Below are 26,525 nucleotides of genomic sequence, written 5' to 3'. Positions count from 1 at the left end.
AAATCAGACTGAAAACAACACCTGAGTAACGCGCGCGCTATAGGTTTAGATTTGTCACAAACGACCTGTGCAGACTATTCAACCCCACAGCCCACGCTTTAGTCAAAAACAGTTGCTTTATTAGACCGTGTGATTTTTACAGTGAACTAAAGAGGCCTACGCCTCTCAGTGAGTGGAGGCTGGTGCGGGCACGGAGAAAGAGAGAGAGGACTGTGCGCGTTCAGGCAGGACAGGAGGGCGCGCGGGACATCAGCACACCGGCCGGGTCAAGGAGCTGCAAGGATGGAGATCCGACCAGACAGGTTTAAGGCGGTCGCGGGCAAAACTCTGGGGAAAATTCACAGGTACACACCTATTCCAAATATTCCTGACTCCACTCTTGACTTTTCCCGTTTTTCACCCGTTTACTGAAGATAGTTTTGTTGTACGATACACCGCAGTTCATCATGCTGCGGGTTTCCATCCTCTCTCCTCTAAACTGTAACTCTCTAGTGGAGGAAAAGTTTTTTTTGTCGATTTTAACTGGAAAAATAGGCGACTGTTGGGTTAAGATAGATAGCGGCAAAAGTCCAGCTTGGCGCAGCGCACAGAGCAGTGGAAGATGCTGTACGTGGGTGAAAGTGGGTGTAAAATCCTTCTGGTGATGGAGAAAATCTTTGGCTGTCATTTCGTGGTTAGTTTGGTTTTATTCGGTACTAAAACAAAGCATCCACTGCTGACATAAACTAAACCAGAAGTCCATAATTGGGATTTTATCGGGAGAAATTTTTAGAGCACAAAGTGCAGTGAATATTGTGCATTTATATTGTGCATGTGGGACTGGAGTGTGGTTTTTTATACTTGCATACTTATATTGTATGCATTTTTTTATTTAGCTCTTGTCAGATTTGGCCGAGCTCAGAGTAGATTGGGTTTATTGCTGTTTCAGACGAAAAGAAAGTGATGTTACATAATGTTTCCGTGCGTTATTGGCACGACCTGGCTGAATGAGAGCACTGCCCAGATGGAACTAAAGTCCTAAATTAGCCGTCAAATCTATCTATCTATCTATCTATCTACCTATCTATCTATCTATCTATCTATCTATCTATCTATCTATCTATGTTTTAGCATTTTTAGTTTTAGTAAACTTAAAATGAGAGTTATTCCAAATATAATAATTAGATATCATCAACTATAATAATAAACATTTGAATAATTACCATTATACTACTCAAGTCTAGCATGGAGGTCAATTAGATTCCTTTATATTCATTTAACACAGTAGTTCAATGTGACATGGAACATTTTCATGTTTTTTAAATTTCTGATAACTAATTTTGACATGATTTATTTCACACTCTCTAGAATGAAGATTACACTATGAAACATGTAGCAAACTTGAGTTTGTGTAACATTTCAGGTCTTTCTGATAAAAGCTTTCACTGTCTTTCTCTGATCACTGAACCATGAGATATCAGGCCTTATTCATGAAATCTACCAAGGACACTAACTTTAAGAAACTGTTTTATACGGCAAAGACAATATTGTAACTACTTTGTGTGGCTGATCAAAAAAGAGACAAATAAAAAACATACATCTGTATCACCTCTGCAGCCTTTAATTCAGAACAATGAATCTTTGAGACAGTTTATGAAGAAGCAGATCTTCGCTATATTTAATGTATGTGCCAGTGAAATGTTTAAAGAAATGATCAACATATTTTACTGGAGTCTCTTATTCATAAATAATAATGTGTTAAAGTGCCGGATATATCTAAGTAAATAGAATATCAGTACAAAAGTTGCAACACAGATTGGTGTGCTGACAATATTTCAGTGAAAAAGAGAGATTAAAGACACTGATAGAACCTGCTGCAATAACCATTGCTTTAAGCTTTCGCTCTCTCAGGATTTGAGGTAGCAACCAAACGTATAAATCCCGTCCTGAAATAGCCTGTTTTTCAGTCCAGCTGTCGAGCCACGCAAATCCCTAAACTCTCCCCTCCCACTCACTCCATCCCAGCCCATGTCACTTCCTCCCTCCTCCTCCTCCATCCATCTATCCATCCATCCATCCATCGAGCCATTGAGACACCAGCACAGACAACTTTCATCCTATTGGGGTCTCCCAGATTAACAGACATGCAAATCTCAGGCATTTTCTCTCTTACTGGTCGTGAGCCATGTGCACAGCCACGGCTGATGCTGTGAGAGATGCGATGTATCAGATTGGATTCAGATTGGTTTTAGTGGGCGTTTCTTCAGCTTAACTAGTGAACTTGGGTTTTATGTGGCCACAGTGTTAGGTACAAGTAATGGTTTCATATATAAAAGTGAATATTTGGTTCAAATGGATGTGAAAAATATACATTTGTGTGCTTTGAGGCATCTGTATGTGTGTATATATGAGTGCCTGTGTGAAAATGTATGTGCAGAGGGCATCCCTGCACTGTGTGGATAGATGAGTGTGTCTGTGTGCAATCTCACCACCTCACACACAAAACTGTGATCCCTCCCGATGAAAGCAGCCAGGAGTTCATCTATTATTTAAACATTTTCTCCATCAGAATGCATCTCCTGTTTCTATATTAAACTCCACTAGGTAAGCATAAACTTCAGAGATGTAAGGTCAAGCGCACTCTGCATCTCTCCTCTTAGCATTTGTTCTTTTAACATCTTTAAATTAGTGCCTGAATATCATCTATTCATCTCCTTGTGTCAAGGAAGTACCTCACAACACTAAATGAATTATAATCACACAGACTCGTGCTACAACTGTCTCCTCAGCACCAAATGCAAAGTCTCTAATAGCACCCCATGGACATTTTGCATCCAAGAAAAATCCCCTAAATTGGTTTAATAAAAGACTTTAAATGAATCTGCTATTTGTCTGCATCTGCAGGATTGCATGGCTCCACAAGGAGAGCTTATGTTTCACTACACATAAGGCAGTGCAGAATATAAACAGGTAATCCATTTTTAATCCATTTTACTTATGGTGGAGTGCTTCGTTGTCATTTGCTTTACACAGTGGTCTGAAAGGGGGTCTAAATAAAATATTTGAATAATGGTTGGATGAACTAATTATGTGAATCTACAGGAAGAAGAAAATGCCATAATTTTAATCATAGCATTCGTATCCATTTAAGAATTATTGCCAATTGTTCTGTTATATATTGCAGCATGTTCTTAACATTAATAATTAAAGTACACCCAGAGACATGTGCAAGCCAAGAAACATGTGAAATGTAACATTGCAGTTACTTTTGTCACTTTTGCAGAATACAGTGTAGCTGGTTTGATGTCAGATGTAAATATTTTCATAATGGAAGAAAAAAACAATGTAAAAAATGTAAAATACAGTATACGAAGACCAAAGCTTAGGCAAAATCTGTCTTAACATATGACTATCTCACATCAGTGCAGGGACTGTGATGATTATAATCATTGCAGCTATAACAATGGCAGTGATAATGTTAAAGCTGAAGCCAAAAGATGACTTCTCCACCGGCCGTCGTTGTAGCTGAGGCAGAAAAACATCACTCAGGGTGTTTTAGAAATTTACTCAAGTTTAGTGAAAAGGACAGCAAGTGCTACATCTGAGGCACTTCCGCACTGTCCATCACTACCAGTGTGTTACTCTTTGTACCTGTGTTGTTGTGTGTGGGAGTGTCTGCGTGCACACAGGTTTATGGAAGGTTCTTCACAGACGATGGATCTATCAAAGTTGAGCAGTTTGGAAAGTCAGCTGCAGCCGCTCAGCACAGCCGGTTATTGGCAGCAATGCTGTTTGTATCCATGATGTCAACACACATATTTACACTGCCTCCATGTGTTAAAGAAACACTGTGGCACACAGCAGAACTGGGAGGCAAGATAAGATGAAGATAAGAAGCATCTTCATGTATCTTAATGTGATGATCATATTATGACACATCTCAGTTCATTGTTAGCTGTCCAGTAAAGGTTGTGAGAAACATTGTGAAAGTGTAAATATTTTTTAGGGGAGTTATCCAAATCAAGAGTCTAATGATAGAGGATGTTGTACTGTATGCTGTACAGACTGTAAAGCCTCCTAAAGCAAATTTGTGATTTCCAATATTGGGCTATACAAATGAAATTGACTTGTGTGAGTGCATAAGTGATTGAGTTATACTATGTGAGCTTTTAGATAATAGACTCTATGAAGGTCACGAGTGTGTTTGTGTCCACACAGGAGAGAGAGTGAGAGAAAAAAAAAAAAAAAGTGGTGTGACAGGATGGGGAGGAGGGTGTCTCCCTGGGTGACACAGTCCCACAGAGACCCAATCTGTTCACTTCGGGGAGAGTGAGAGGCTCGCAGAGGAAAGGGGGAGACACCACTATCGAAATTACAAAATGACTGCGGAAATTTGAATTCAAAAATTCCTCAAGCTGCCACGCGTACTTCCAAACACCCACAAATAGAGGACGAATGAAGGGGAAACCATTTTTAGCTATTATTTTAACTAACTGAATTATTTTAACTTTATTATTTTAGGTTACATACAGAACAATGCAGGATCAATTCAGCATGTTGTGGACAAATAATGACCAGGGTGTCTGGTGTTATATAATATTTTTACTGTCAACCTCCCTTGCTGTCTCTCTCTCTCTCTCTCTCTCTATCATCCTCTTATGAGAGGATTACAGAGAACGCTCTGTGAATTGGTGAATTTAATATACAGGGTAACAAAGGTCCCAGGTCACCAGCCAGCACGTGAGTGTCACAGTGGTATTTTTGTAATGTGGTGCGAGTCATAGTCTACATGCAAAATTACATGAAATTAAATTCATGAGCATTATTTCATCATCAAGAGAAGAGCAGTTGTTTGAGATCAGTGTGGACTCAAGACAGATATTCACCTCCGTATGAAAAGAAACAATGACACTCTATCATACTGGCTGTTACATTACATGTGATTAAATAATCCATGGATGAAGGAACAATTAATATGCGCTGAATTCAATATTTAATTGACTTCACCTCGATTATTAATAACACTCAATGTGAAAATGCAAATCTTTTTTAATATTTGTATATTTTTGGGTTACATCTACTATAGAAAAAGTTACATTAATTGCATCAAAGACTTCAGATCCAGTGTATAAAGGCATTTAAGTCTTTATTTTCTAACAGAACTTTGTTAAGTTGACTTTCTGCATTTCCTGTCTGATTTTTATTCAGGTTTTATATTATAGGTTGAACTTTGCGGCCTATGGTCAAGTGAAGTGCACAGTTTGAGGTGTGAGTAGTTACTAGGTCTCCTCTGAGCCTGCTACTATTGTAATTATGATATTTCAGAGAGCCTGAGGTCACGGGACTCCTGCCTGCTCATGCTCTCTCGCTCATTAATTGTTGCCAGCTGAGACCAATCAAGTCCTCGCTACGCTAACGAGAGACGCTACATCAGCTGAGTGGAAGCTCACAGTGTTGTGAGCCTCACACGGAGGCAAATGTCCAGGGACAACTCTTCTAATGTGTTTGTCTCATACCTCTACATGCACAGGAACCTCCATCAGCCAGGCAGGCATAGTGACAAATGCTGATTTATGTCAAGATACCTGTATTTATTTGTAAACTGAAAGGGCAGTGCCGCCTTAAAACACCATATTAGAATATCAGAAGAGGGAGACCCACAGCTAGTCAGCTATTCTGGGACATTTGCACACACTTTAGTGAGATTGCCCTTTAGTGGGAAGCATCCATAATTAGTGGCAGGTTTTTTTTTTTTGCTGTGGGCTAGCCTCGTTAGCTGATAGCATATGTGTAGGTGTCAGGCTGCAATCTGTCTTGAGGTTTAATGAGGACTCTGAAGAAGGATACTGAGCTCCACTCACGGGGCGAGTCAGCACAATTGTTTAACACAGAGAGGATAGCAGTGAGTGCGAGTGTGGCCAAATGATTCAACAGAAAAGATGTACACACCTTCCTTTTTGTGACATCAATTTAATCTCCCTTTGTAATGTGTTCAGTGCACTGAGGTGCATCTGCTAAAGCTCCATGTCCAGAAACTACTGCACCTTCTATTAAATTAGGCTGCAACTAACGGTTGTTTTCAGTATTGACTAATCTGCAGATCATTTTCTTGGTTAATCATTAGTCTATGAATTGTCAGAAAATTGTAAAAGATGCCTGTTAAAATTTCCCACAGCTTAAGGAGACATATCCATATGTCTTGAGTTATCCGACCAACAGTCCAAAACCAAAAGATATTCAGTTTACTGTCATATATGACAAAGAAAAGCTGCAAATCTTCACATCTGAGAAGCTGAAACCAGTGAATTTTTGGCATTTTTGCTTGAAAAATGACTAAAACAATTATTCAATCATCAAAGTAGTTACCAATTGATCTTCTGTCTATTGACAAATAAATGAATTGACTAATTGTTTCAGCTTTGTATCAAATGTATATGATGTGCCTGCATCTGCTGTAGCTAAACCAATAATGGAATAAAGGTTATTTCTCTATAAATAATTCTAAAACAGAACATTTTGTAAATCAATAAATAGTAATAAGATAACTGCAAGTGAAAGCAATGTGATTTACAAAAGGATTGAAAAAGTGAATGAAAGGCCAGCATGAACCCAACAGTGTGTCGTCACAGAGGGAGAAACATGCTGAGCCGCGCCCAGCGCTAGTCTGTCCTTCCATATTCATTTCCGGAAGTAAATCATTTTTGTAATCCTAATCTGAATGTTGTGACAGATTAAGATAGAGGGGGGGGGATAGAGAGAGAGAGCGAGAGAGAGAGAGAGAGCGAGAGAGGGAGAGGATGCAGCCTCTCTAATCTCTTACAAATTCTAAAACGTTGCTTTACAAAGTATTACTTTTTCTGTTCATTGTGCTTTACTTGACAAGTAGAATATCTCATGATGCATCCAAGTTTGTTGTATAGATCACTTTGTTTGTTTGTTTATTGACTGGTTGCATGTATGTATAAAGAGATTATGCAGTCTACTGTGTGGAAATGGGGGAGGGAGCGCAATCCACATGCATAACTAAGAAATATAATGACTGCATGGATGAGACAGAGTGTACAGTATACGCAGAAACAGACAGGCCAGTAGATAGATAGATACTGACAGATTATGGTGTAAAAGCTAGAGTGAATTATTTATCCCACCCAAAAACACATCAATAATTAACCAGTGTCAGAGTCTGACTTGTCTTGTGTTAGCGTGCGTGAATAAGTTATTTTAGAGTTTGGGTGTGCTGAGAGCCTGAGAGAGATGGATTGTCTCTAATATTTGCCTGAAAAACAGAGCAGTGTTCAATGCAGTAAACACTTGTCTACCATATTTGTAGCTCAAATTTGAAACACCTCTTTAAAAATGCAATCATCCTTGTCACATGGAACAAATCCTTGTGGTGATTGTGTCTGTTTCTCTGCATAATTCTCCAGCTCACTGACTAACTGGATCAGCCCAATGGAAAGTGGACGGCTGACACACGAGCCCGCTTCGCTGTGAACTCAGACATACTCAGAACTACACACACACTCACAATCACATTAAAACATATATGTGGAAAATGTGGCACTATGTCTAATTTAACTGGAGAAACATGTATGTGCTTTCTGGAGATATATGTTTCTGCATCTGTGTGTGTGTGTGTGTGTGTGTGTGTGTTGAAATAGTGGGGGGTGTTGTTTAGAATATGGAGGTTGTAATACCCAGATGGCCGCTCTCCTGACTTCTCTGTTTGACTCCTGTGGAAAAAAGTGACGCTTGCCACAAAAAGTGTTGCACAAATTGAACCATTACCCTAAAATAACAACACCTTTCTGTGCCTTTTAAGACAAATTTGGTTACTCATATAATCTTAAGGAAAATTCAGAAGGTCCCTGGCTGCCAAAAAGACATTTTAGACAAAAAAATGAAGTGTGCATGACAGAACAGATGTTTGGGATATAACACGTCAAATACATTTTCTTCTCAATATAGCAGTTCAGGCATGAATTCTAAATGTGTGAACATTCCCCTTTATCTACAAAACAATAATGCACATATAGAATGTACAAACTGATGTTTAGCTAAGGAGGACATCTGAAAGAAAGATTTTTTCATTGTTCACACTTCCTCGCTTTCTCTGCACGCTCACACTGTGTGAATGACCTCACAGTATAAAAACACACACCTTTCTGTTCGGTAATACGATGTGGTTGGATGCAGATCTATAGAGAGCTCCTGTTTGTGCCTGAGAGAGTGGCCATCTTGTACAGCACCGGTGTGGCAGCAGGTCCCAGGTATCCTAAAGGAGCAGACGCTGGGGGGGATGTGCTGTCCTAGCGAACTAGCTGCTCCACGGTTAGTGGCAGCTGCTTCCACACACTGCGACATGCTGACTCAGACACGACCCCAATATGGTGCATGTTGTCTGCATGGAGGTGTGTTTCTGTGTGTGTGTGTGTGAGCCTTTGAAGAGAAGACAAATACTACAAAATCTCTGCAGTAACAACATGGATGAAGAAAAGATATATATACTCCTTGTCACAGCTTAAGAATAACATGATGACCCCACAAAAATATACTTTTGAGAAACTACTTTAAATTGCTTCACAGTGAGAAATGTATAGATTTGGATCAGTGTTTTGCTAAAAAAATGTTTGCTGACACCAGGCCATGTTTCCTGCATTGCAAGCTGTTACATCCATATTGACTTCTTTTTAAAGCATCATCTGAGCCGGAAATGTTCCCCATACTCCCTGGAAATCCCCGTTTGCATCAGTGTGTCATCTAACTCTGATCTCTCCCTCTTCCCCTCATTTCCATCAGGAACGTCTCAGTGTCTCTTTTTTTAAGGGAAAAGTGCTTAGCTATCTGCATGTATCAGCAAAACAATAAATATATCCAGAAAATATTCTTACCGTGTCGCACCGTTGGATTGAACACCTTGATCACTGTGATGCATTGTTTTTGTGTCTCCTCTCAGGCTGATTGAAAAGAGGCAGCCCAATGGAGAAACCATTGAGTTATCAGCGGAGGGCCGTCCTGAGCTGGTGGAGGAGAAGGAGCTGCCGGTGGTGGACTGTACCTGCTTTGGCTTGCCGAGGCGGTACATCATCGCCATCCTGTCTGGCCTGGGATTCTGCATCTCATTCGGCATCCGGTGCAACCTGGGTGTGGCCATCGTAAGCATGGTCAATGACCACACTGTCTACAAAGGCAACAAAGAAGTACTGGTGGTAAGTGGCACAACAGAAATCAAAGTTTTCATATCTGCCTTTACTGCTTCTGTCTGTCTTTGAGAGGGATGTTTGCACTGTTAGACAAGCGTTCCATGTACGACATGTTTTTAAGGATTTGTTTCTGTTTCTTTATGCTCTTCATTTTTGTTCAGAACCTGATTGATAGATATTATTTCTCTGAAAGAAAGAACAAAATGATAGAGCAAACAGGCCATATGTACTTATGAAGTGAAGCGTCATTGCAATGTAAAGACATAAGCATATATACTCTCATGTTTTGCTCTCTTTCCCATTCATCACTTCACTTCTTCATTTTAGCACTTCCACTAATAAAACTATACTAATAATTTCATAAAATATATTTAGGAAGCTGAGAGTACATCAGAATAGGGATGAAAATTTAGAAAGATAGACTTTGATTGTGACTATCTTTAAAATCTTACAGTGTACAGCTATCTCCTCTGTTTTAAAGGAAACATATATTCAATACATATATATACATATATCTCCAGGCTGCACAGTTCACCTGGGACCCTGAGACAGTGGGGATGATTCACGGCTCCTTCTTCTGGGGCTACATCGTCACGCAGATCCCGGGTGGTTTTATATGTCAAAAATTTGCAGCCAACAGGTGAATGTCTTCAACTTTACAATATCTTCTCCAATGTGGGCGTCTCTGTAATCTGAACAGTTCATTATTGTGCTAGTTATGAAAAGACAAATATTGAGCTAATTCCTTAAATCAATTTCTAAGCTTTAAGCAGTATCAGACTACACAAAGAATTCAGTTCAACATGATCTTTATAAGCAGATGTAGCAGCATAGAAAGAACAGGCATCCGACCATCCTTTGACAGTGATGATATGTTTTTTTCTCTCGTCATTCTTGTTCTACTGTTGCTGTTAGTGTTGAGTATTCAATCTGAGTCAGTGCGTTTGTCTTTGTGTCTTTAAGAGTGTTTGGCTTTGCCATAGTGGCCACATCCACCCTCAACATGCTGATTCCCTCTGCCGCTCGCTGCCATTACAGCTGCGTCATACTGGTCAGGATATGTCAGGGCCTTGTCGAGGTAAAGTATGTGTCTGTGTACACACATGCTTGCAAAACTCTGTGCATGACTGTGTGTACATATTGTATGAAACAGCAAGTGGTTTTTTTTGTTAGGTTTTTTTTCCTGACCATCTTGTGTTCTTCAGGGTGTATCATACCCAGCCTGCCACGGGATCTGGGCCAAGTGGGCTCCTCCTCTGGAGAGAAGTCGATTAGCCACAACAGCCTTTTGTGGTAAAGTTTCAACATCCGACTGACACATTTCCCTGAAATCTCTGATATCTTCAGAAACTTTCAGATCCCACAAAGTAGATTTCTGTGGGTTTGAATATGAGATTGGGAAGAGGTTAAACATACTGGACATGTGGATTTCCATGGCCACTTCATAATAGTACATATTTTCTGCACACAAAATGCCTAACATATTGTATGACTAAAAGGGAAAAAATGATAATTTGTCACTTGTCTTTGTGCTTGATGCCTTCTCAGGGTCCTATGCGGGGGCAGTGGTGGCCATGCCTTTAGCTGGGATACTGGTGCAATACACTGGGTGGCCTTCAGTATTCTATGTCTATGGTTAGTATCCTTATAGTCAAATGTGTTTGTGTACAGTATAGTATAGCAGTATAACAGGGGTTCTCAAAGTGGTGAATAATTTATATTCACTATAATTCCATCCATATGTAACACAATGACAGAATGTGTGAATATTTTGGTCATGGGTTTCATACGTTTTCTGTAATAAAACATGTGAAAGCAAAAATCTTATCAAATGGGGGTCTGCGGTCTAATTTGTGTCAGTTTAGGGGTCCTTGACATGAAAAAGTTTGAGAACTACTGCAGCATAGTAATGTGTGCAGTAACTCTGCGGCTCAGAGAGCAATTATATGAAACTCAAGAACTTATACTGTATGTCTTTGATGTTCCAAACCTCTGAGTGTGCATACTTTGACGCTGGCTAAAATTTAGGAATTTTAAAAATTTATTGAAATGTACTTGCATCTTTTCATCTGCTTCTGTACTGAGAGTGTTCATTTATATTTCCCCAAAGGTAAACTCCCTGATTTCCTCACAAACTCAACACAATTTACAGCTGAGCTGCACAGCATCAACAGTAACCTGGAAGGAATTCTTAGTAGCTACTTTTCATTTATTTTCTCTCTTTCTCTCTCACTGCTGTACCCTTTAACTCTCCCAGGCAGCTTTGGGATATTCTGGTATTTGTTCTGGATTCTGGTGTCGTACGAGAGTCCCGCAGTCCATCCCACCATCACACCGGAGGAGAGGAAGTACATTGAAGATGCAATCGGAGAGTCAGCATCATTTCTCAATCCTCTCCACGTACGGTGTTATATGATGCTCATTTGTTTTAATCTAACATTGACAATCTCTTAGACCTACACACAAACACAGATAGTGTGGATGCCTATACACATAAGTGTTCACTGCACGTGTTTACACACACACACACACACACACACACACACACACTTGGCTGACTCTCTAGTTCTCTGTAGTCAGTGGATCCCCGTAATGTCTTATTCCTTTTGGTGGCAGAAATTTAAAACCCCATGGAGACACTTCTTCACCTCCATGCCAGTCTACGCCATCATTGTGGCCAACTTCTGCAGGAGCTGGACTTTCTACCTGCTGCTCATCAGCCAGCCAGCCTACTTTGAAGAAGTCTTTGGCTTTGAGATCAGCAAGGTGAGATCATATAATCTATAGAGCTACTCAGATTTATTTTATAGTAACTATAGTTTGACCTTGAATCCAAGCTGTTTTGTCTTTTGTCACATTTGCGTTTCCAAAATCTCTACATCAGAGATGGCGAGTGCAAAGATTTTATGACTCATAATCAGAAAAGCCACAATTATGAGAATATGAAACAGTGAAAAATAACAGAATTCCCTCTTAAAGTCGAAATGAAATGAAAAATGCTTTTTTAACCCTTTTAGATCACATCCCTGGTCATATTGGGCACCTGTTTAACAATGTATGCCAAAAAAATACAAAAAAATCTGTTTCTTTGTATTCTTATATCAAAATCCAATAATGTTTTCTTCCTGTAAAACAAAATGATGTGTGCTTACGTAAAAGTTTCAACCAATTATATCATGACATCCACCCATCAATCAATCTTCAGCTATTAGTGGCACAGAGCTTATGTTTATTACGACGTTTTTTAAAACACTTTGAAAAAAATTTAGCCTGGATGTCAAGACATGTTTTACCTGACCCTCGGCCTCTCATTCTTTCTAATTTTCTAGAAATGAAAACACTACTCTGGTCTCTCTCACTCACTCTCCCCTTTCCTCTCTCAGGTGGGTTTGGTGTCAGCTTTGCCTCATCTGGTGATGACAATCATCGTGCCCATTGGAGGCCAGTTGGCAGACTACCTGAGAACCCACAACCTGATGTCTACCACCAATGTCAGGAAGCTAATGAACTGTGGGGGTGAGCGTGTCAAACAGTAAAGGGTGGTGGTCGGAGGAGGGGGGGAGGAGGAATGAAAATGGATGGAAAAAGAAAGCTCGAGACAGTGTGAGAGTTTGTGCGTGCCACTACAGTGTGACTTGATTTGAAATAGCGGGACAGTTAAAACTCTTCCACCCTGCCGCTTAAGTTTGTGTATGTAAGTGCTCGCACATCTGTGCTTGAATGTTGTGTGATGCTGTAAAAAATTGAAAAGTAAACGCAGTATAAAAGATAAATATTGGCTTAACACAAGAAAAATTAAACTCACTCTTGGTTAAGTCAGACTTTGAGTAACTACTAAAGAACATTATATCACCTCACTCAAAGAAACCTCCAAATCTTGAAGTAAACTCAACATTTCTGGCCCTAAACAGAGTAAAGTGTGACAACATATCTGACCACTGTGACTGATAATAAAATAACATTTTACAGACACTTAGACATGAGCACATTTGGTCATCAGGTGGATAAAAATGGAAGTTCATGTTTGCTTTAGTGTAATCAACATAAAGAACAATCAGACATTGACAAACTAAATAACAAATATCCTCCGAATGAGCTCCAATCGTCAGAAACTATTTCATTTTTGATTGTGTATGTGTTGCTTCCATTTCCCCCTCAGATTTAAATCGCCAACATTAATAACATCATTGTCTGGCACATTTTACCCAGCAACTTTCATTTTGAGTCTTTGAAGAGCAACAGCAGCCACTACTGGGATGATATTAATATTTTAACACAACTTAAAGGTTGAGTCAGTCTTTCTTTTGCATGTAAATGAGCAAGTTCTAAAAGCAAATATGACACACTGCTGTATAACAAAGGATCATTGATTGTTAAGACAGAGAATCCTCCCTTCTCCATGTTAATTTTTGATGTGTTAACTTGGATGTTTCAGGTTTTGGAATGGAGGCCACCCTCCTGCTGGTGGTGGGATACTCTCACACAAAAGGTGTTGCCATTTCCTTCCTGGTCCTCGCTGTTGGCTTCAGTGGATTTGCTATCTCAGGTATGAACAAGGTCATGAACAAATGAGCTGAAAACTTGATATAATAAGACCTGCTGTTGTTGTTAGTTCAGTGTAAATTATTGAATCAACAATTTGCGAGAACATTTGGATGTAACAGGTTGTTGCAGTAAATTTCACCCCTCATCTATTTCTCTTTACTGTGTTGTTGAGAGAAATGTCAGTGCAAACATCTGCTTCAGTAACACTGAAAGTGAAAAACCATAAGAAATTGGGGATCATGATGTTGTGCACTGTTTTTGCTTCACTCAGGGTTTAATGTCAATCACTTGGATATCGCTCCACGTTATGCTAGCATACTGATGGGCATCTCAAACGGGGTGGGAACATTATCTGGAATGGTCTGTCCTCTCATAGTGGGAGCCATGACCAAACACAAGGTAAAAAACATTCACTTCCATCAACTTTAATTTCAAAATGGTAATATTTTAATGGTAAATGAGATTAGGCAAACTTGTTCTTGAACTCACCTATTTTCAATATCTTTTACATCATTTCAGACACGTGAGGAGTGGCAGTATGTCTTCCTGATAGCTTCCCTCGTTCATTATGGAGGAGTGATTTTCTATGGTATGACTTGACTATGATGAAAGAGTTTTCTTAGGCGTGTTCAGAAGACTTCAGTCTGTCATAAAAGTTTTTTTTTTCTCACTAGGACTCTTTGCATCAGGAGAAAAGCAGCCATGGGCGGACATAGAGGACACAAGTGAGGAGAAGTGCGGCATCATCGATGAGGATGAACTGGCCAATGAGACAGAGGAGCTCTACCGTGGAGGTGGGCAGTACGGGGCCATGAGCCAACAGGTGGTTGGTTCCAATGGAGGAGGGGCCGGAGGAGGAGGAGGAGGAGGAGGAGGAGGAGCCGGGGCCGGATGGGTGACGGACTGGGATAAAACTGAGGAGTATGTACAACCACCTGGATACAACTCTTACATGTATGGGGGAGAAAAGGAGCTGACATAGAAGAAAAGCTGACATGATACACGTTTAAAAAAAAAAAACGACAAGATAAAGAAAAGAGGAAGATTGTTTTTGGAGAGGGATTGTAAGAGAGAGTCACTGCAATACTGAATGGACCTGCTGTGTGCTTTTGTACAATATTAACAATTGCACATATCAAAAGTACGCATCTGATTCATTCCATTGTGCGTGTGTGTGTGTGTGTGTGTGTGCTTGTTTGTGTGTGTGTGTGTGTGTGTGTGTGTGTGTGTGTGCTACGTGCATGTCAGTGTTAGAGTTGTTAATGTGCATAAACACGTACAGTATTCATTTGCAAAAACTGAACTCATCTCCCAGACTTCCTTCCTGCTCCTGAGCTCGTTGTGATTGGTCAGGAGTTTGGTTTCCACAACATCACATAGGAGATTCTGTGTGTGTGTGTGTGCGTGTGTGTGTGTGTGTGTGTGGTGGGTTTTTTGCCTGTACAGCAACTCTCCCAGGCCACTGGCATTGTGTTGTATTTAAATTTTTATGTGTAAGCCTCACATTTACGTTTTTTGTTGGGTTTTTTTTGCTGGAAAAGCACCTCTGGGGTTTTTTTAATGTGAAATTTTTGAGCTTACAAATGACTAAATACAAAATGTGATGTCACTAAAAAAAGCTTACACTTGATTCTTCCAGTCTATATTACTCTCAATGCTCTCAGATATAAAAGAAATCAATACACAAACTAAAAGCAAATGTGTTTTTATAAGTGAGGGCCCTTTCAGACTATCTTAAGACACTGGAAATGCATTTAATTTTCCTTCATCACAGCAACATTACATTTCCAAAGCATGCATAATTAAAATATGCTTGCATGTGGTATTCAACATGGCTTCATTTACTGTAGTTGGTACTTTTTAATCAAAGAGGAAAATGGTGCTTAGCTATTGTATCATTCTGTGTGTAAAGCTTTTGTTACATCAGGCTCCCCTTTGTGTGCTTTGTGTGTGTATTTGATTGTGCTAGAGCTTGTGCACAAAGCTGCATGTGGTGTCTAGCTGAGTCTCACCTGAGTCTGACCTAACTAGGTCATGTACAGCTAGGCTCATGGGTCACAAGGCACATATCATGAGCAATCATCTCACACTTTTGACTTTTCATGTGGCGTGTACGCGCCCGCTGGAGAGGCGGCCTGTAAAGACAAGTCAAGTGTGCGTGATATAGTTGATTAACTGTTTTAAACCAGCGTGGGACTATAGTTCAGATATTCCCAGGCATCACAGAACATGCTGCCTCTGTTTTTGCCTTTTTCTGTCTCTGTGGCTGCCTCTCCCCCCACCCCCGTCTTCCTCCCTGTATTCAACAAGAAGTTCTCTGTCTTCTCCTCCAGTCTTTGATATCTGTTGGTGATGTTTCCATGTCTCTAGTACCAAAACGTCAGTTCTGAGCTTTTCAGATTGTCTATGTGTGTGTGTGTGTGTGTGTGTGTGTGATAGTGAATGTGTTGTTGTGTTGGGTGCAGGTGCTGAAACACTGTGCAGTGAGCATGTTTTAATGAGCACAGCAGTGCGGTACCCCGCCATCCCTCTCTTCCTTTTACACACCAACACACACACACACACACAGGGTGCTAATTTCATGCAAGCACACTCAAAAACACCACGCACAGTGTGCAGAGGGAGTGGTGGCACGCTATTTGGTATTTACATGACTGTGAAGTGCAACCCTGGCGCACAGAGCGAAACAGGGTGGGATTAGCAAGAATTTATTATCATGTATTATCAGAGGGTATGTTAAGGTTTGGTAACAGTCATAGCCAATCACTTCAGCTCCTCTTAAAGCCCTTTAAAAGCAGCTATCTCTCCATCTTGATGCACTGACAGCTGGGTAATTGAGTGAATAGTCCAGAGGAACTTCTCCTGAGAGGACACTAACATTCAGGAGGTGAACTGTCGTACTGTATTGTGCGAGCTGCACAGTGCAACTCTTTGCACCTCCACATGCAGTAGACAGAGCCAGCAGACATGAAACAACATGTGCATGCACACACACACATTCTGCGTGTACTCACAAGTCATGCTGACAAACAGCAATTTATCTTGAAATTAAAAGCACATTTGGAGATGCCTCTTTTTCAGATCAAGTCTATTTAACTCGTAGAGGGTTTGTGATTTGATCTCACTTTTGTGAGAGAAAAAAAAAATCACTGCTGGAATGTAAAAAAGGATTTATGGGTTTATGGCAAAATGTGTTAGTATGTTAATAAATTATTTCAAAAAGTGACTAAAGAAAATTACCATTTTGTTTTGAGAGAAATGTCTTAAAGGCATGAATGATCATTCCTGTGAACAATTTCATTTTTAAGTGTTGTATTGGTGTATTTTTAATCAAGTTTCTTCTTTGTCTCAGTTTATGACTGTTCCGATGTTGTCTTCCTCCTTCTTGATGAAATGTGTGGTTACCTGGTGGGAATCAGTGTGAAAATAAAAACAAAATGATAATATTTAAACATGCAAATATGTGGAAAATATTCTATGTATAAAAGATGTATATGTGAAAAATCCTTGTGTATAATAAAATTTAAGCAACAATTTAAGATTCACTATGTCACTATGTCAGCACAATCAGCAGGATTTATCACCTAAAGAGTATGATGACACATTAAATGAGTGTTGAGTATTTTTTACATCATGAGCGCCATGTCAGTTCTCTCTTTCCTTCTCTCAGGACAGATGGATGCAGGATTATCTGTGTGATTTTAGGCAAAGATTAGATGGGAGAGCAGATGCACTCGGTGGGAGAGTGAAGCAGAAACATGAACGTCACAGACAAGGGAAGTGAGGATGAACCAGAGGGTGGGGCATGATGCATGCTCTGTGTGTGTGTGTGTGTGTGTGGGTGTTTAGGTGGAGGGGTGGTGGGTTGGGTGTGTTTGTGTCCAAAATCATAGGTTTCTTTTCATGAGTAGAGTCAATTTAAAATGCAGAAATCAGAGTTATTCTAATTTAGGTTTCAGATTCAACAAATCTTTCATTTGGGTGATCCCTGACTGTTTTCATAATTATTTCATATTAATATTGTAATGCAGTTCCTCATTTTGACCACAAGAAGGCAGTGAACACACCTGATTCTCGGTTTGAAAATTTGTATTGTCAGTGTACTGACACCTAAAGTACTCAGGTCAGTATTAAAACAGCTCTAACATGAAACATTTAATGCCAATACTAGTATAACCGTTGTTATAATAATCACACTAATAATGAGTCCACAATATTGATATTAATTAACAATATATACTGATATTAACACTTTTGTATTATTGCAGTTTATCGCTGTGACCACTTGAGGGCAGTGAATACCTGTGATTATAAATGTACTCAATCAATAGTCAATTGTCAACCCCACAGCGTCACTATAATCACAATGCCACACTTTAAACACTTAAAAATTACAAAAAATATAAACAGTTGTTGACTGACTGTCCAATGTGTAAATTAAATGGGCAAAACATTCACAAAAATATTATTTATTGCAGAGTTGTTTATTGAAATGCATTATATGATGCAGAGGTTAATGTGTTTTGACAATATAGATTAACAAGTACAATAGTACTTACATGGCTGTCCCTTATTGATTCCTATAAGTACTAATAATGATCAGTATTGATATGTGAAGAATGTGGCGATATGACTATCTGTGAAGGTTTCCTGAAAGGCCACGCCCAATTAGGGCTACTGTTTATGATTGGTCATCTTTGCTCGGTATAGGCGGGGTTACAAATTCCAACTCCACTGTGATTGGGCTATTAAGACGTCTATCTGTCTGCCGTCGTTTCATTGGCTGTTGAGCGAGGGGATTAACGCGATAGATAGCGCCTCTGACTGCTTCAACGAACCACAATGGAGACTAAATAGGAACTCGCACGAAATATCCGGGCGTTTTATTTATTTAAAACAGAAAGTTACGTGTGTATCGGTAGTTTCATAAATCTCCAGTTCACACATTGACACGTAATCAGGAAAAGAAGTTGCGGTCAGAGCCTTGGAGTGTTTCTACAAGTGTTTTGAACAAGGAAATCGTCTCAGGCTAACGTTATGTAGCAAGCTAATCTCATTTATACACTCGTAAACTCAGCTATCATTTCACGGACTGTTACAAATCCTACAACAAGGTAAGAACTTTCACCGCCGTTCATGTAGATTCAGTAGCTCTGTTTAAAAACTTAACTTTTAAGACAACTAACGTAAACGGACAGTCACCTTAAATCTGGGTCACTGTCTCGCCATGTCGGTGAAGGCAGGAAGGAGGCAAATCCCGACTCACTAGGCTTGATCATGTTCACCTGATACTATACTGGCTTTTGATAACAACTTTGACCTGCTGGCTTCATCCATATTTCTAGGCATGACCGAGTACAAACTTGTGGTGGTCGGGGCAGGAGGCGTGGGGAAGAGCGCCCTCACTATCCAGCTCATCCAGAACCACTTTGTGGATGAATATGATCCAACCATCGAGGTGAGACTGAGACCAACCATCACACACTCTACCTGTAAACTGTAAAGTTTGGTTTATTAGAGAGAGATTCGTGTACAAAATCATTAATCTCAAACAAGGAGAAAAAGATGCTTTGCACCAGATTTGGCTACCAGTTAATTTCCATCTGTAGTCCCTGCCTGGATAGGTGAACAGAAACAATAAGACACAAAGCAAAACTTATCATCTCCACAGACACACACAATGGGGTATTTACATAGACTTACATTAATATCCTGACTTACCCTAACCTTAATCACTGACCCAAAAATCAGCGTTTTACCAATTGGGGACATGGCTTTTGTCCCCAATTGCAAAAGCTGTCCCAAATTAACTGGTCTTAAGTCTGGTGTGTGTCCCTGAAAGTTACTTAAGTCATACACACACACACACACACACACACACACACACACACACACACACAAAATAACACACTTAATAGGAATAAAGACAAAGCAGAATACAAATATCAAAATATTACATATATTCAAAGTTATAAAAACAGGTTGTCAAAATATGAAATTAATGCTGATAAGATTTTTTGTAACTTCATGGGAGATAATATGTGAATCTGTGCAGGTTTTCTGATTGACAGAGAGCTTATTTATTTCATTGTTTAATGGCTTTAAAAGAAAAAGCAGATTGTGCAGAGACAGAGCCTCATTTAGGGACACTACATTCTCCCCTTCAAGCAGACTTTGAAGCTCTGCTCCTTCACTCAGAGCGGAGCCAAACAAAGCTCTTCAGTGGTGGAGGAGCAGCATTATTAGAGTGTATAGAGAGTGTCCTGAGGTGAAGACACATTGTAAATGTAATGTGTTCACTTTATGAGTTGTTCTTATGTCATTTTACCTGTCAGTGAGTGAATCTGCCTTTTAAAGGTTTTAGATGGTTGTAAACAGCCACAGCCAAGTCACATCTGCCCTGTTAGTGGAGATTAACTAACATACACATGATCTTACTGACCTTTGTACCAAAAATCAAGAGAAGAGAGAGGGTGAAACAAAAGGTGCACAGATCCTTCACTTAAAGATCCCCCCAGACTTGTTTTTAAATGTATATAAAATACTCTACGTTAACTAATTTGTTTGTTTTTTTTCTACAAAAAAAAACTTAAATTACCACATTAAAATTCTAGATATGACATCTACTCCTTCTTCTCACTCATTGAAAAATCCACAATCTATATATGTGCAAATACTATTGATTTCTAAAGTTTTCCTGCCGGTGACAAGATGTCTCCTACTTCACTGTGAAGTCCATTCTCAGTGTTGGTGCACTGGAGGCTTCACGTTTCTACATCACACTTGTGTAAATTGAATGTTGGATCAGAATTGTCTCCAAACTACTGGTGATGTTATGAATTATGCTTGTTGGCCCACCACTTCGATATTCAATGAGCTCAGAGAAACTTTCCACTTTCAGCAGATAAATGTGAAAACAGCCTTCTAGTGTCAAACTCTGTGCAGAGTGAAGCTCAAACATCCAACTGAAGAAACAAGAACATATTTTTGAGTGTAGGGGGACTTTAACTTACCTTCAGACCTTTTTTGTGTGATTGTATTTGTATAGCTTGAGACAGGAGACAAAGTTACTTGTTTGCAATGTTATGTTCTTGTCTGACAAATGTTTTACTGCTGCAACAGTCTTTCTTTTTGGGTATCTTTTAAGTCCATGTGAGCTGGGCACTGTGAATGTGCATGACACAACAAGTATCAAAAGTTAAGTAAAAGTAGCAATATAAAAATGTAAAAATACTTCATTATAATTAAAAGTTCTACATTCAAAATCTTTTATCAGTAGATTGTACTTAAAATATGTCAGAGACATTATGTGTTTATATTGTAGGATTATTATTATTGCTGATCTATGAACGCGTGGAAAGAATTTCAATGTCCTCGAGGTGGAGATAATTTCAACAACTTGATTTACTGCCGCTGGAAAGTTTTTATCTTTTATTACCACATTTAATAAAGTGGTCATATGTTTTGTGTGTAAAAATCTTAAACTGCAAAGTAACCAGTGCAGTAACAAAGTGCAGAAAAACATCACCGTAGATAACAACAGCGAGCTGTCATCACAAATCAACAGCACCATCAATCAGACCAAAATCCTGTTAAACCTCTCAGAACCTCTAAAAGTGGACTTAAACATGGTAATACCTGGTAAATCCCATTACAGCAAAGAGTTCCCTGGTAACCTCATTCCTTTCAAATAACTGCCACAAACTAGAGAGATATATAAATCAAACACTGTTATCTCTGCTGTTGTTGAAAACTATTCAGCTAGATCGTTACATAACATTTCAGCCAACAACATCTTGTTGCTACATGACAGCAGCGGTGAGGTAGTCAGTAAAACATGGGAATCTGTATGATGCAATCATTATCTGATTTTCTTTCTTTTTGGGGGTAAACATTACAGGACTCCTACAGAAAACAGGTGGTGATTGACGGAGAGACGTGTCTGTTGGACATCCTGGACACTGCAGGTCAGGAGGAGTACAGCGCTATGAGGGACCAATACATGAGGACAGGAGAGGGCTTCCTCTGCGTGTTCGCCATCAACAACACCAAGTCCTTTGAGGACGTTCACCTCTACAGGTACAAGATGAGTCGTGGCTTGCAAGCGCCAGTAATAAAACGCATCTAGGGAGAGAAGTTTAGACATTACTGTCAAAGCAGGATGGACTAAAAGTCTATTTCAACAGTACGCGTTTGTCCAGCCCTGAAAAGGCTACTTCCTGATTAGCAGGAAGCACTTGTAATATCGTCTACAGATAAGCAGAGTGTGGTTACAAGCTATGACGGACAGCTTTGCTTGTACTCTGCAATATGGTTTGTTCAGTTTTGAGTTACAGAAAGAGGTATTACTGTATGTAAGATTTCCGATCAATGTTGACGTGTTGCTGAATAGGGTAAAAAGTGACTTGGCATCAAAGAGAGAGGAGGGAAAAAAAGCTTTTGGTAACCAGGTAGAGCATGTCTGTCCTGTTTTTAGATAATGTGTCAGGAGGATGGGGTTATAAAAGCTTTTGAAAAAGTGAACATGTCCATAATGTGGTAATCAGATCCTTTCTGGGAGTTCATAAATGTGCATCTGTTTGATGGTGATATGGGATGGGACTCCTGTGAGGTTAGATGGAAGATTAGCATGCTGAGGTTGTGCAATAGGCTGCTGCTGGTTTTATCACCAACTGCTTGTAAAATATCTGCATGTGGTAACAGGTATCAAGTATTAGATATATAATACAGGAAGGTGGAGGAGGTCACAGGTAAATGTATACAAAAATGGGTAGAAGAAATCCGGGAAAAGTCAAAACCTTTGACTGGTACTCTATATTCTGTGTAATTTGAATACCAAGGGAAAACTGTGCACATGTGACATGTGGTAAATATTGCCACTATATATTCAAACTGGAAGATACAGAGACGTGGATGAAATTGAAAGGATCTGAGGTGGAGAACGAAATTCATTCTGTTCTCTGCTGTTCTTCATATCATGATTTGCGATAAACCTTTCAAAAAAGTTCAGGTTCCAGATTTAGATTTGAATAGAAGTGAGGGTGGAGCTTTGATTGAATACCTTTTGGTTTCTGGATATTTCTAAAGCACTGAGTACCAGGAGGGAAAAAAACATTACTCATAGTTTCCTTTTATATGGATTACAGACTATTTATCCATGGACTGAAAGGATATAATGTTAACAGACATGAACTGCTGCATAAATGTAGATTTAGTTTTGTTTGGGTTATGTCTATTTATACCTGTTAGGCTGTATGTATATATTAATTTCATTATTGGATATCGTCTGGGAAATTGTATGTGGGTTGATCCAATTTACATCAGGTGTATATACTATGAATATGGCTTCTGTCTCTTCCTCAGAGAGCAGATCAACCGGGTGAAGGACAGTGACAGCGTTCCCATGGTGTTGGTGGGGAACAAAAGCGACCTGAGTTCCCGCTCGGTGGAGACGCGGCAGGCGCAGGAACTGGCACGAACCTACGGTGTGCCGTTTGTTGAGACTTCCGCCAAAACCAGACAGGTATGTAGGAAAGACAATAACATCTGTATTTAGTATGATTTGATGCATGCATGACACCTGCAAATAAATTACAGATATTACAGGAAAAAAAACTTCTTACCAAAACAAACAAAAAAACCTGAAGTTTGCATTTTTCTGTGTCTGTCTTGCAGGGTGTAGAAGAAGCTTTTTATTCGCTAGTACGGGAGATTAGAAGATATAAAGAGACCAACCGCAGCAACAAGAAGAGCAAGAAGAACACTCAGAGACGTTGCATAATACTATAGCAGAGCACATACACCAGCATCCCACAGATGCAGCACTTGTTTCATGCTCCCCCCTCTCACACACACACCTCCTCTGTCACTTCAGAGACGTCCAGCACAGCTCTGGACAGGGAAGCAGATCCAGTCTCCTGCTGTCAGTTTTCATTTAAAGGCATACTATGCAGGATTTGTCGGCTGCTGCTGTTTGTAAATGCAACATTTAAAGGTGGCCCCTCCTCCTAAACGACACCAGAGCTAGTTGGGAGTGAGAGAGAGCAGCGTTGATCGAGCGCGCTAGAGAGTGAATGAAGAGATGGAGCGGCGGTAGCAAAAACAAACCGTCAATCAGATAAATAAAACGTAATTTTCTGATTGTTTCAAGGTCATCAGTGCGATTATTTATCAATTCCTGATCAGTTTTGATCTGTGTGTGGGGGGAAAAAAGTAGGCCTACACAAGGTTTCAGTGTCAACACTGATTTATTACAACTGTTTTATTATCTCCACTGTTTATCAATAACCTTGCATGCTGATGAATATATGAAACATAACAGGTAGATAAGATAAATGGTCCACAACCAAAAGTTAATTATTGAATGAATTAATGTGAAAGCATCGTATAGTTTCCTGTCTGTGTGAGAATAACAAAGTGAGCGGGTGGAGGAGTGCTCTGCTGTGTTATTAACATCTCTCCAGCAGTGGAGAGCGAGTCTATACTCAGTCTCTTAAGGAAAATCCTGCATAGTATGCCTTTTTAAAAGTAAGCTGCAACAAGATTGGCCATTTATTCATCCAATGTGCGGTGTTCATTTAACACTGAATTGTTGGTTTTTGTTTTGATGACCAAACAACTAGAAACTGCAGTTTTTAGTTGAGTTTTTTTTTTTTTTCCAGCATTTGTGAAAACTTAATTTGGGTCTGTGGTAGACTTTTTTTTTTCCTTCAAGAACCTAAATGAGAATGAGTCTGGAAAGATAATTATTTTTCTGTAATTGTGATTTGTCCGGCCAGTGTTTTTACAGACATTTCAGCTCCTGTTCGACGGTTCACAGTGGTGCGTCGCTGCACTTTGCACCGTCGCATCAGGTGATCCAAATCAAAATGATTTTATGACTCAACACATTTAGTGTGGTGAAATTTGTCATGTGACTTATGTGATTGCTCAAGTACACATCTGTCTTCATGGAGCCCCACCCAAAAAAAACGAACATGAAAGTCATCCTACTGACAACGATTTCCTATGAAAACATTGTGCTTCCAGACAGATGATTGGCCAAAACTTTCTGGAAGTTGAGAAATGAGTTGTCTTCTCCTGGTGTTTCTTCACAGTTTAGTGTGTCCTTTTGGGCTTGAAACACAACAGCAATATCTAACGTGTATGTTTTGCTTTTCCACAAAGACCACATGTCAACGAAAATGCTGTAAAAAGGACACGATCACCACGGTAACAAAGCCTCAAAATAGTGTTCCAGACTCCTAGGTGCACTTTATTCATCTCCTGTTATGTGTTTATTGTAGAGTTTAGGATTAGTTAGTGCCATTGAAAAAGTTAACTCAGGAATATGGTGTCTTATCAGGAAGTAAGGAGTAACAGACTGGGAGCTGTGTCCAATGATTGGTTGAGATGGGATGTTTTGTCTCCATCAGCTTATTGTTGAACTGCTGTTTGTCCCACACAGTCACACTGTATTCCAAAGTCTACTTTTAATACATTTTTTTTTTTATTTGTCAGTTCCAGTGTTGTTGCAATTGTAAGTCGCTGTGTCCAAATACTGTTAGATGCAAACATCAAGCATGTACCATGAGAAAATGTGCCATATGGTACAACATTTTAACCACAACTGATGCTGAAAGCAGTTTTCAGTCAGCAGGAAGAGTTCAGACACAGTGACGGTCATCTTATCTGATCATACTTGATGCTGATAAGGATATTCAATAGGGCAACCACTTTTTTTTTTATATAGCTGTGTTTGTCTTCTTTGATAATTAGTCACCCTAAATGTAATGGATTTGTTAAATTTCTATTTTTGTAGCATTACAAACAGCTTTTCCCCAATTTAAAAAACATCTGCATTAATAAACTGCTGCCCTTATAGTTATTGTAAGTTCAAGTAACTAACTTCAGTTGGTAACAGAGGTGAGTCCATCCATGGAGGATTCCTAATTATCCTCCAAATGTCTGTCTCATTATCTGGACTGTTAAAATACAGAGCAACTCTAAAAGGTTTGAAAACTTGATCTGATCTGAACAAGTCTCTCACTGACAGCTGTGTAAAATCTGTAATGAACAAGTAAAAGTCTTTTACGTCTTGTCTGTTGTGTTCATCTAAGGTTGCTCTTCACAGATAAGGGGTTAACAAGAGGATATGTGTATTTTTAAAAAGATGGACATGACAAGAACTCATCTCAAACACAAACTAAAGTACCACGTCTGATTCATGAGCTCTGATAACAGACCTTATATTTTCAGACCTTATCTTGAAAGAAGGCAGGTCAAACACTACGTCTAGTTTCCCCATCCTCAGTTTGTGCCATGAACATTTAGAGATCGTTTTTTTTTTTTTCAACCTCCAAATCAGTGGGAAGGAAGGGATGTGGTTTATGAGGTTTGACTACGACAATAACGCTGAAGAGGAAGGCGATCAAGTTCCTCTTCCTTTCTGTAAAAGTACATGCTTTGTCATCACAGTTAACATTGGATCATGCACTATAAACCTGTTTACAGTGTGTAAACTCGATGACAGCAGCGTGGTTCAGCATCATGGTTTTGTCAATGGGGTTTTCATAAAAAGGGAAATCTGTCTTCTATTGTAAGTTGGATCCCTTTTATAAAATTACATTTTCACTCAAATATATCAATAAATTTGAAGTCAGAAAATAGTTTTGTAGAAATCCCTTTCTTGGTCAAACCCAGTTTAAGTATACCTTCTCAAGTTCTCTATCACAGCCTGTCAGATCTCTCAAGAATACCCTAAATTGCGCAATTCACACGCTCACGTCTGCCACAACTGCCACAGTGAAAGTAGAAAAA

At 39.4% G+C, this 26,525-nt stretch overlaps 2 protein-coding genes across 2 annotated transcripts; both read left to right on the top strand.

Moving 5' to 3' along the window:
* The first annotated feature begins 216 nt into the window (after nucleotides 1-216).
* slc17a7a (solute carrier family 17 member 7a) lies at nucleotides 217-17,227 on the top strand. The gene is made up of 13 exons (XM_042391924.1): nucleotides 217-344; nucleotides 8,936-9,188; nucleotides 9,704-9,822; nucleotides 10,146-10,260; nucleotides 10,388-10,475; nucleotides 10,731-10,817; nucleotides 11,440-11,582; nucleotides 11,799-11,948; nucleotides 12,566-12,698; nucleotides 13,618-13,728; nucleotides 13,999-14,126; nucleotides 14,247-14,316; nucleotides 14,402-17,227. The coding sequence occupies exons 1-13, from the start codon at nucleotides 283-285 to the stop codon at nucleotides 14,707-14,709; spliced, it is 1,767 nt and encodes a 588-aa protein (XP_042247858.1). The 5' UTR covers nucleotides 217-282; the 3' UTR covers nucleotides 14,710-17,227.
* A 1,296-nt stretch (nucleotides 17,228-18,523) lies between these two features.
* zgc:55558 lies at nucleotides 18,524-25,804 on the top strand. The gene is made up of 5 exons (XM_042391925.1): nucleotides 18,524-18,841; nucleotides 19,073-19,185; nucleotides 21,628-21,806; nucleotides 23,091-23,250; nucleotides 23,403-25,804. Exons 2-5 carry the CDS (start codon nucleotides 19,075-19,077, stop codon nucleotides 23,514-23,516), a joined length of 564 nt encoding a protein of 187 aa, XP_042247859.1. The 5' UTR covers nucleotides 18,524-18,841; nucleotides 19,073-19,074; the 3' UTR covers nucleotides 23,517-25,804.
* Nucleotides 25,805-26,525: the final 721 nt, after the last annotated feature.

Source organism: Thunnus maccoyii, chromosome 18, assembly GCF_910596095.1.
Source record: "Thunnus maccoyii chromosome 18, fThuMac1.1, whole genome shotgun sequence".
Taxonomy (NCBI): domain Eukaryota; kingdom Metazoa; phylum Chordata; class Actinopteri; order Scombriformes; family Scombridae; genus Thunnus; species Thunnus maccoyii.
Note: the sequence above shows the minus strand (reverse complement) of the source record. Positions and strands in the feature narration are given on the sequence as shown.

Excerpts from the sequence above, each read along its gene's own strand:
- zgc:55558 (XM_042391925.1), top strand. The coding sequence starts at position 19,075 with ATGACCGAGTACAAACTTGTGGTGGTCGGGGCAGGAGGCGTGGGGAAG. Across the intron at positions 19,186-21,627 it reads AATATGATCCAACCATCGAG|GACTCCTACAGAAAACAGGT; the intron begins GTGAGACTGAGA and ends TAAACATTACAG. Across the intron at positions 21,807-23,090 it reads GAGGACGTTCACCTCTACAG|AGAGCAGATCAACCGGGTGA; the intron begins GTACAAGATGAG and ends TCTCTTCCTCAG.
- slc17a7a (XM_042391924.1), top strand. The coding sequence starts at position 283 with ATGGAGATCCGACCAGACAGGTTTAAGGCGGTCGCGGGCAAAACTCTG. Across the intron at positions 345-8,935 it reads ACTCTGGGGAAAATTCACAG|GCTGATTGAAAAGAGGCAGC; the intron begins GTACACACCTAT and ends GTCTCCTCTCAG. Across the intron at positions 9,189-9,703 it reads GCAACAAAGAAGTACTGGTG|GCTGCACAGTTCACCTGGGA; the intron begins GTAAGTGGCACA and ends ATATATCTCCAG.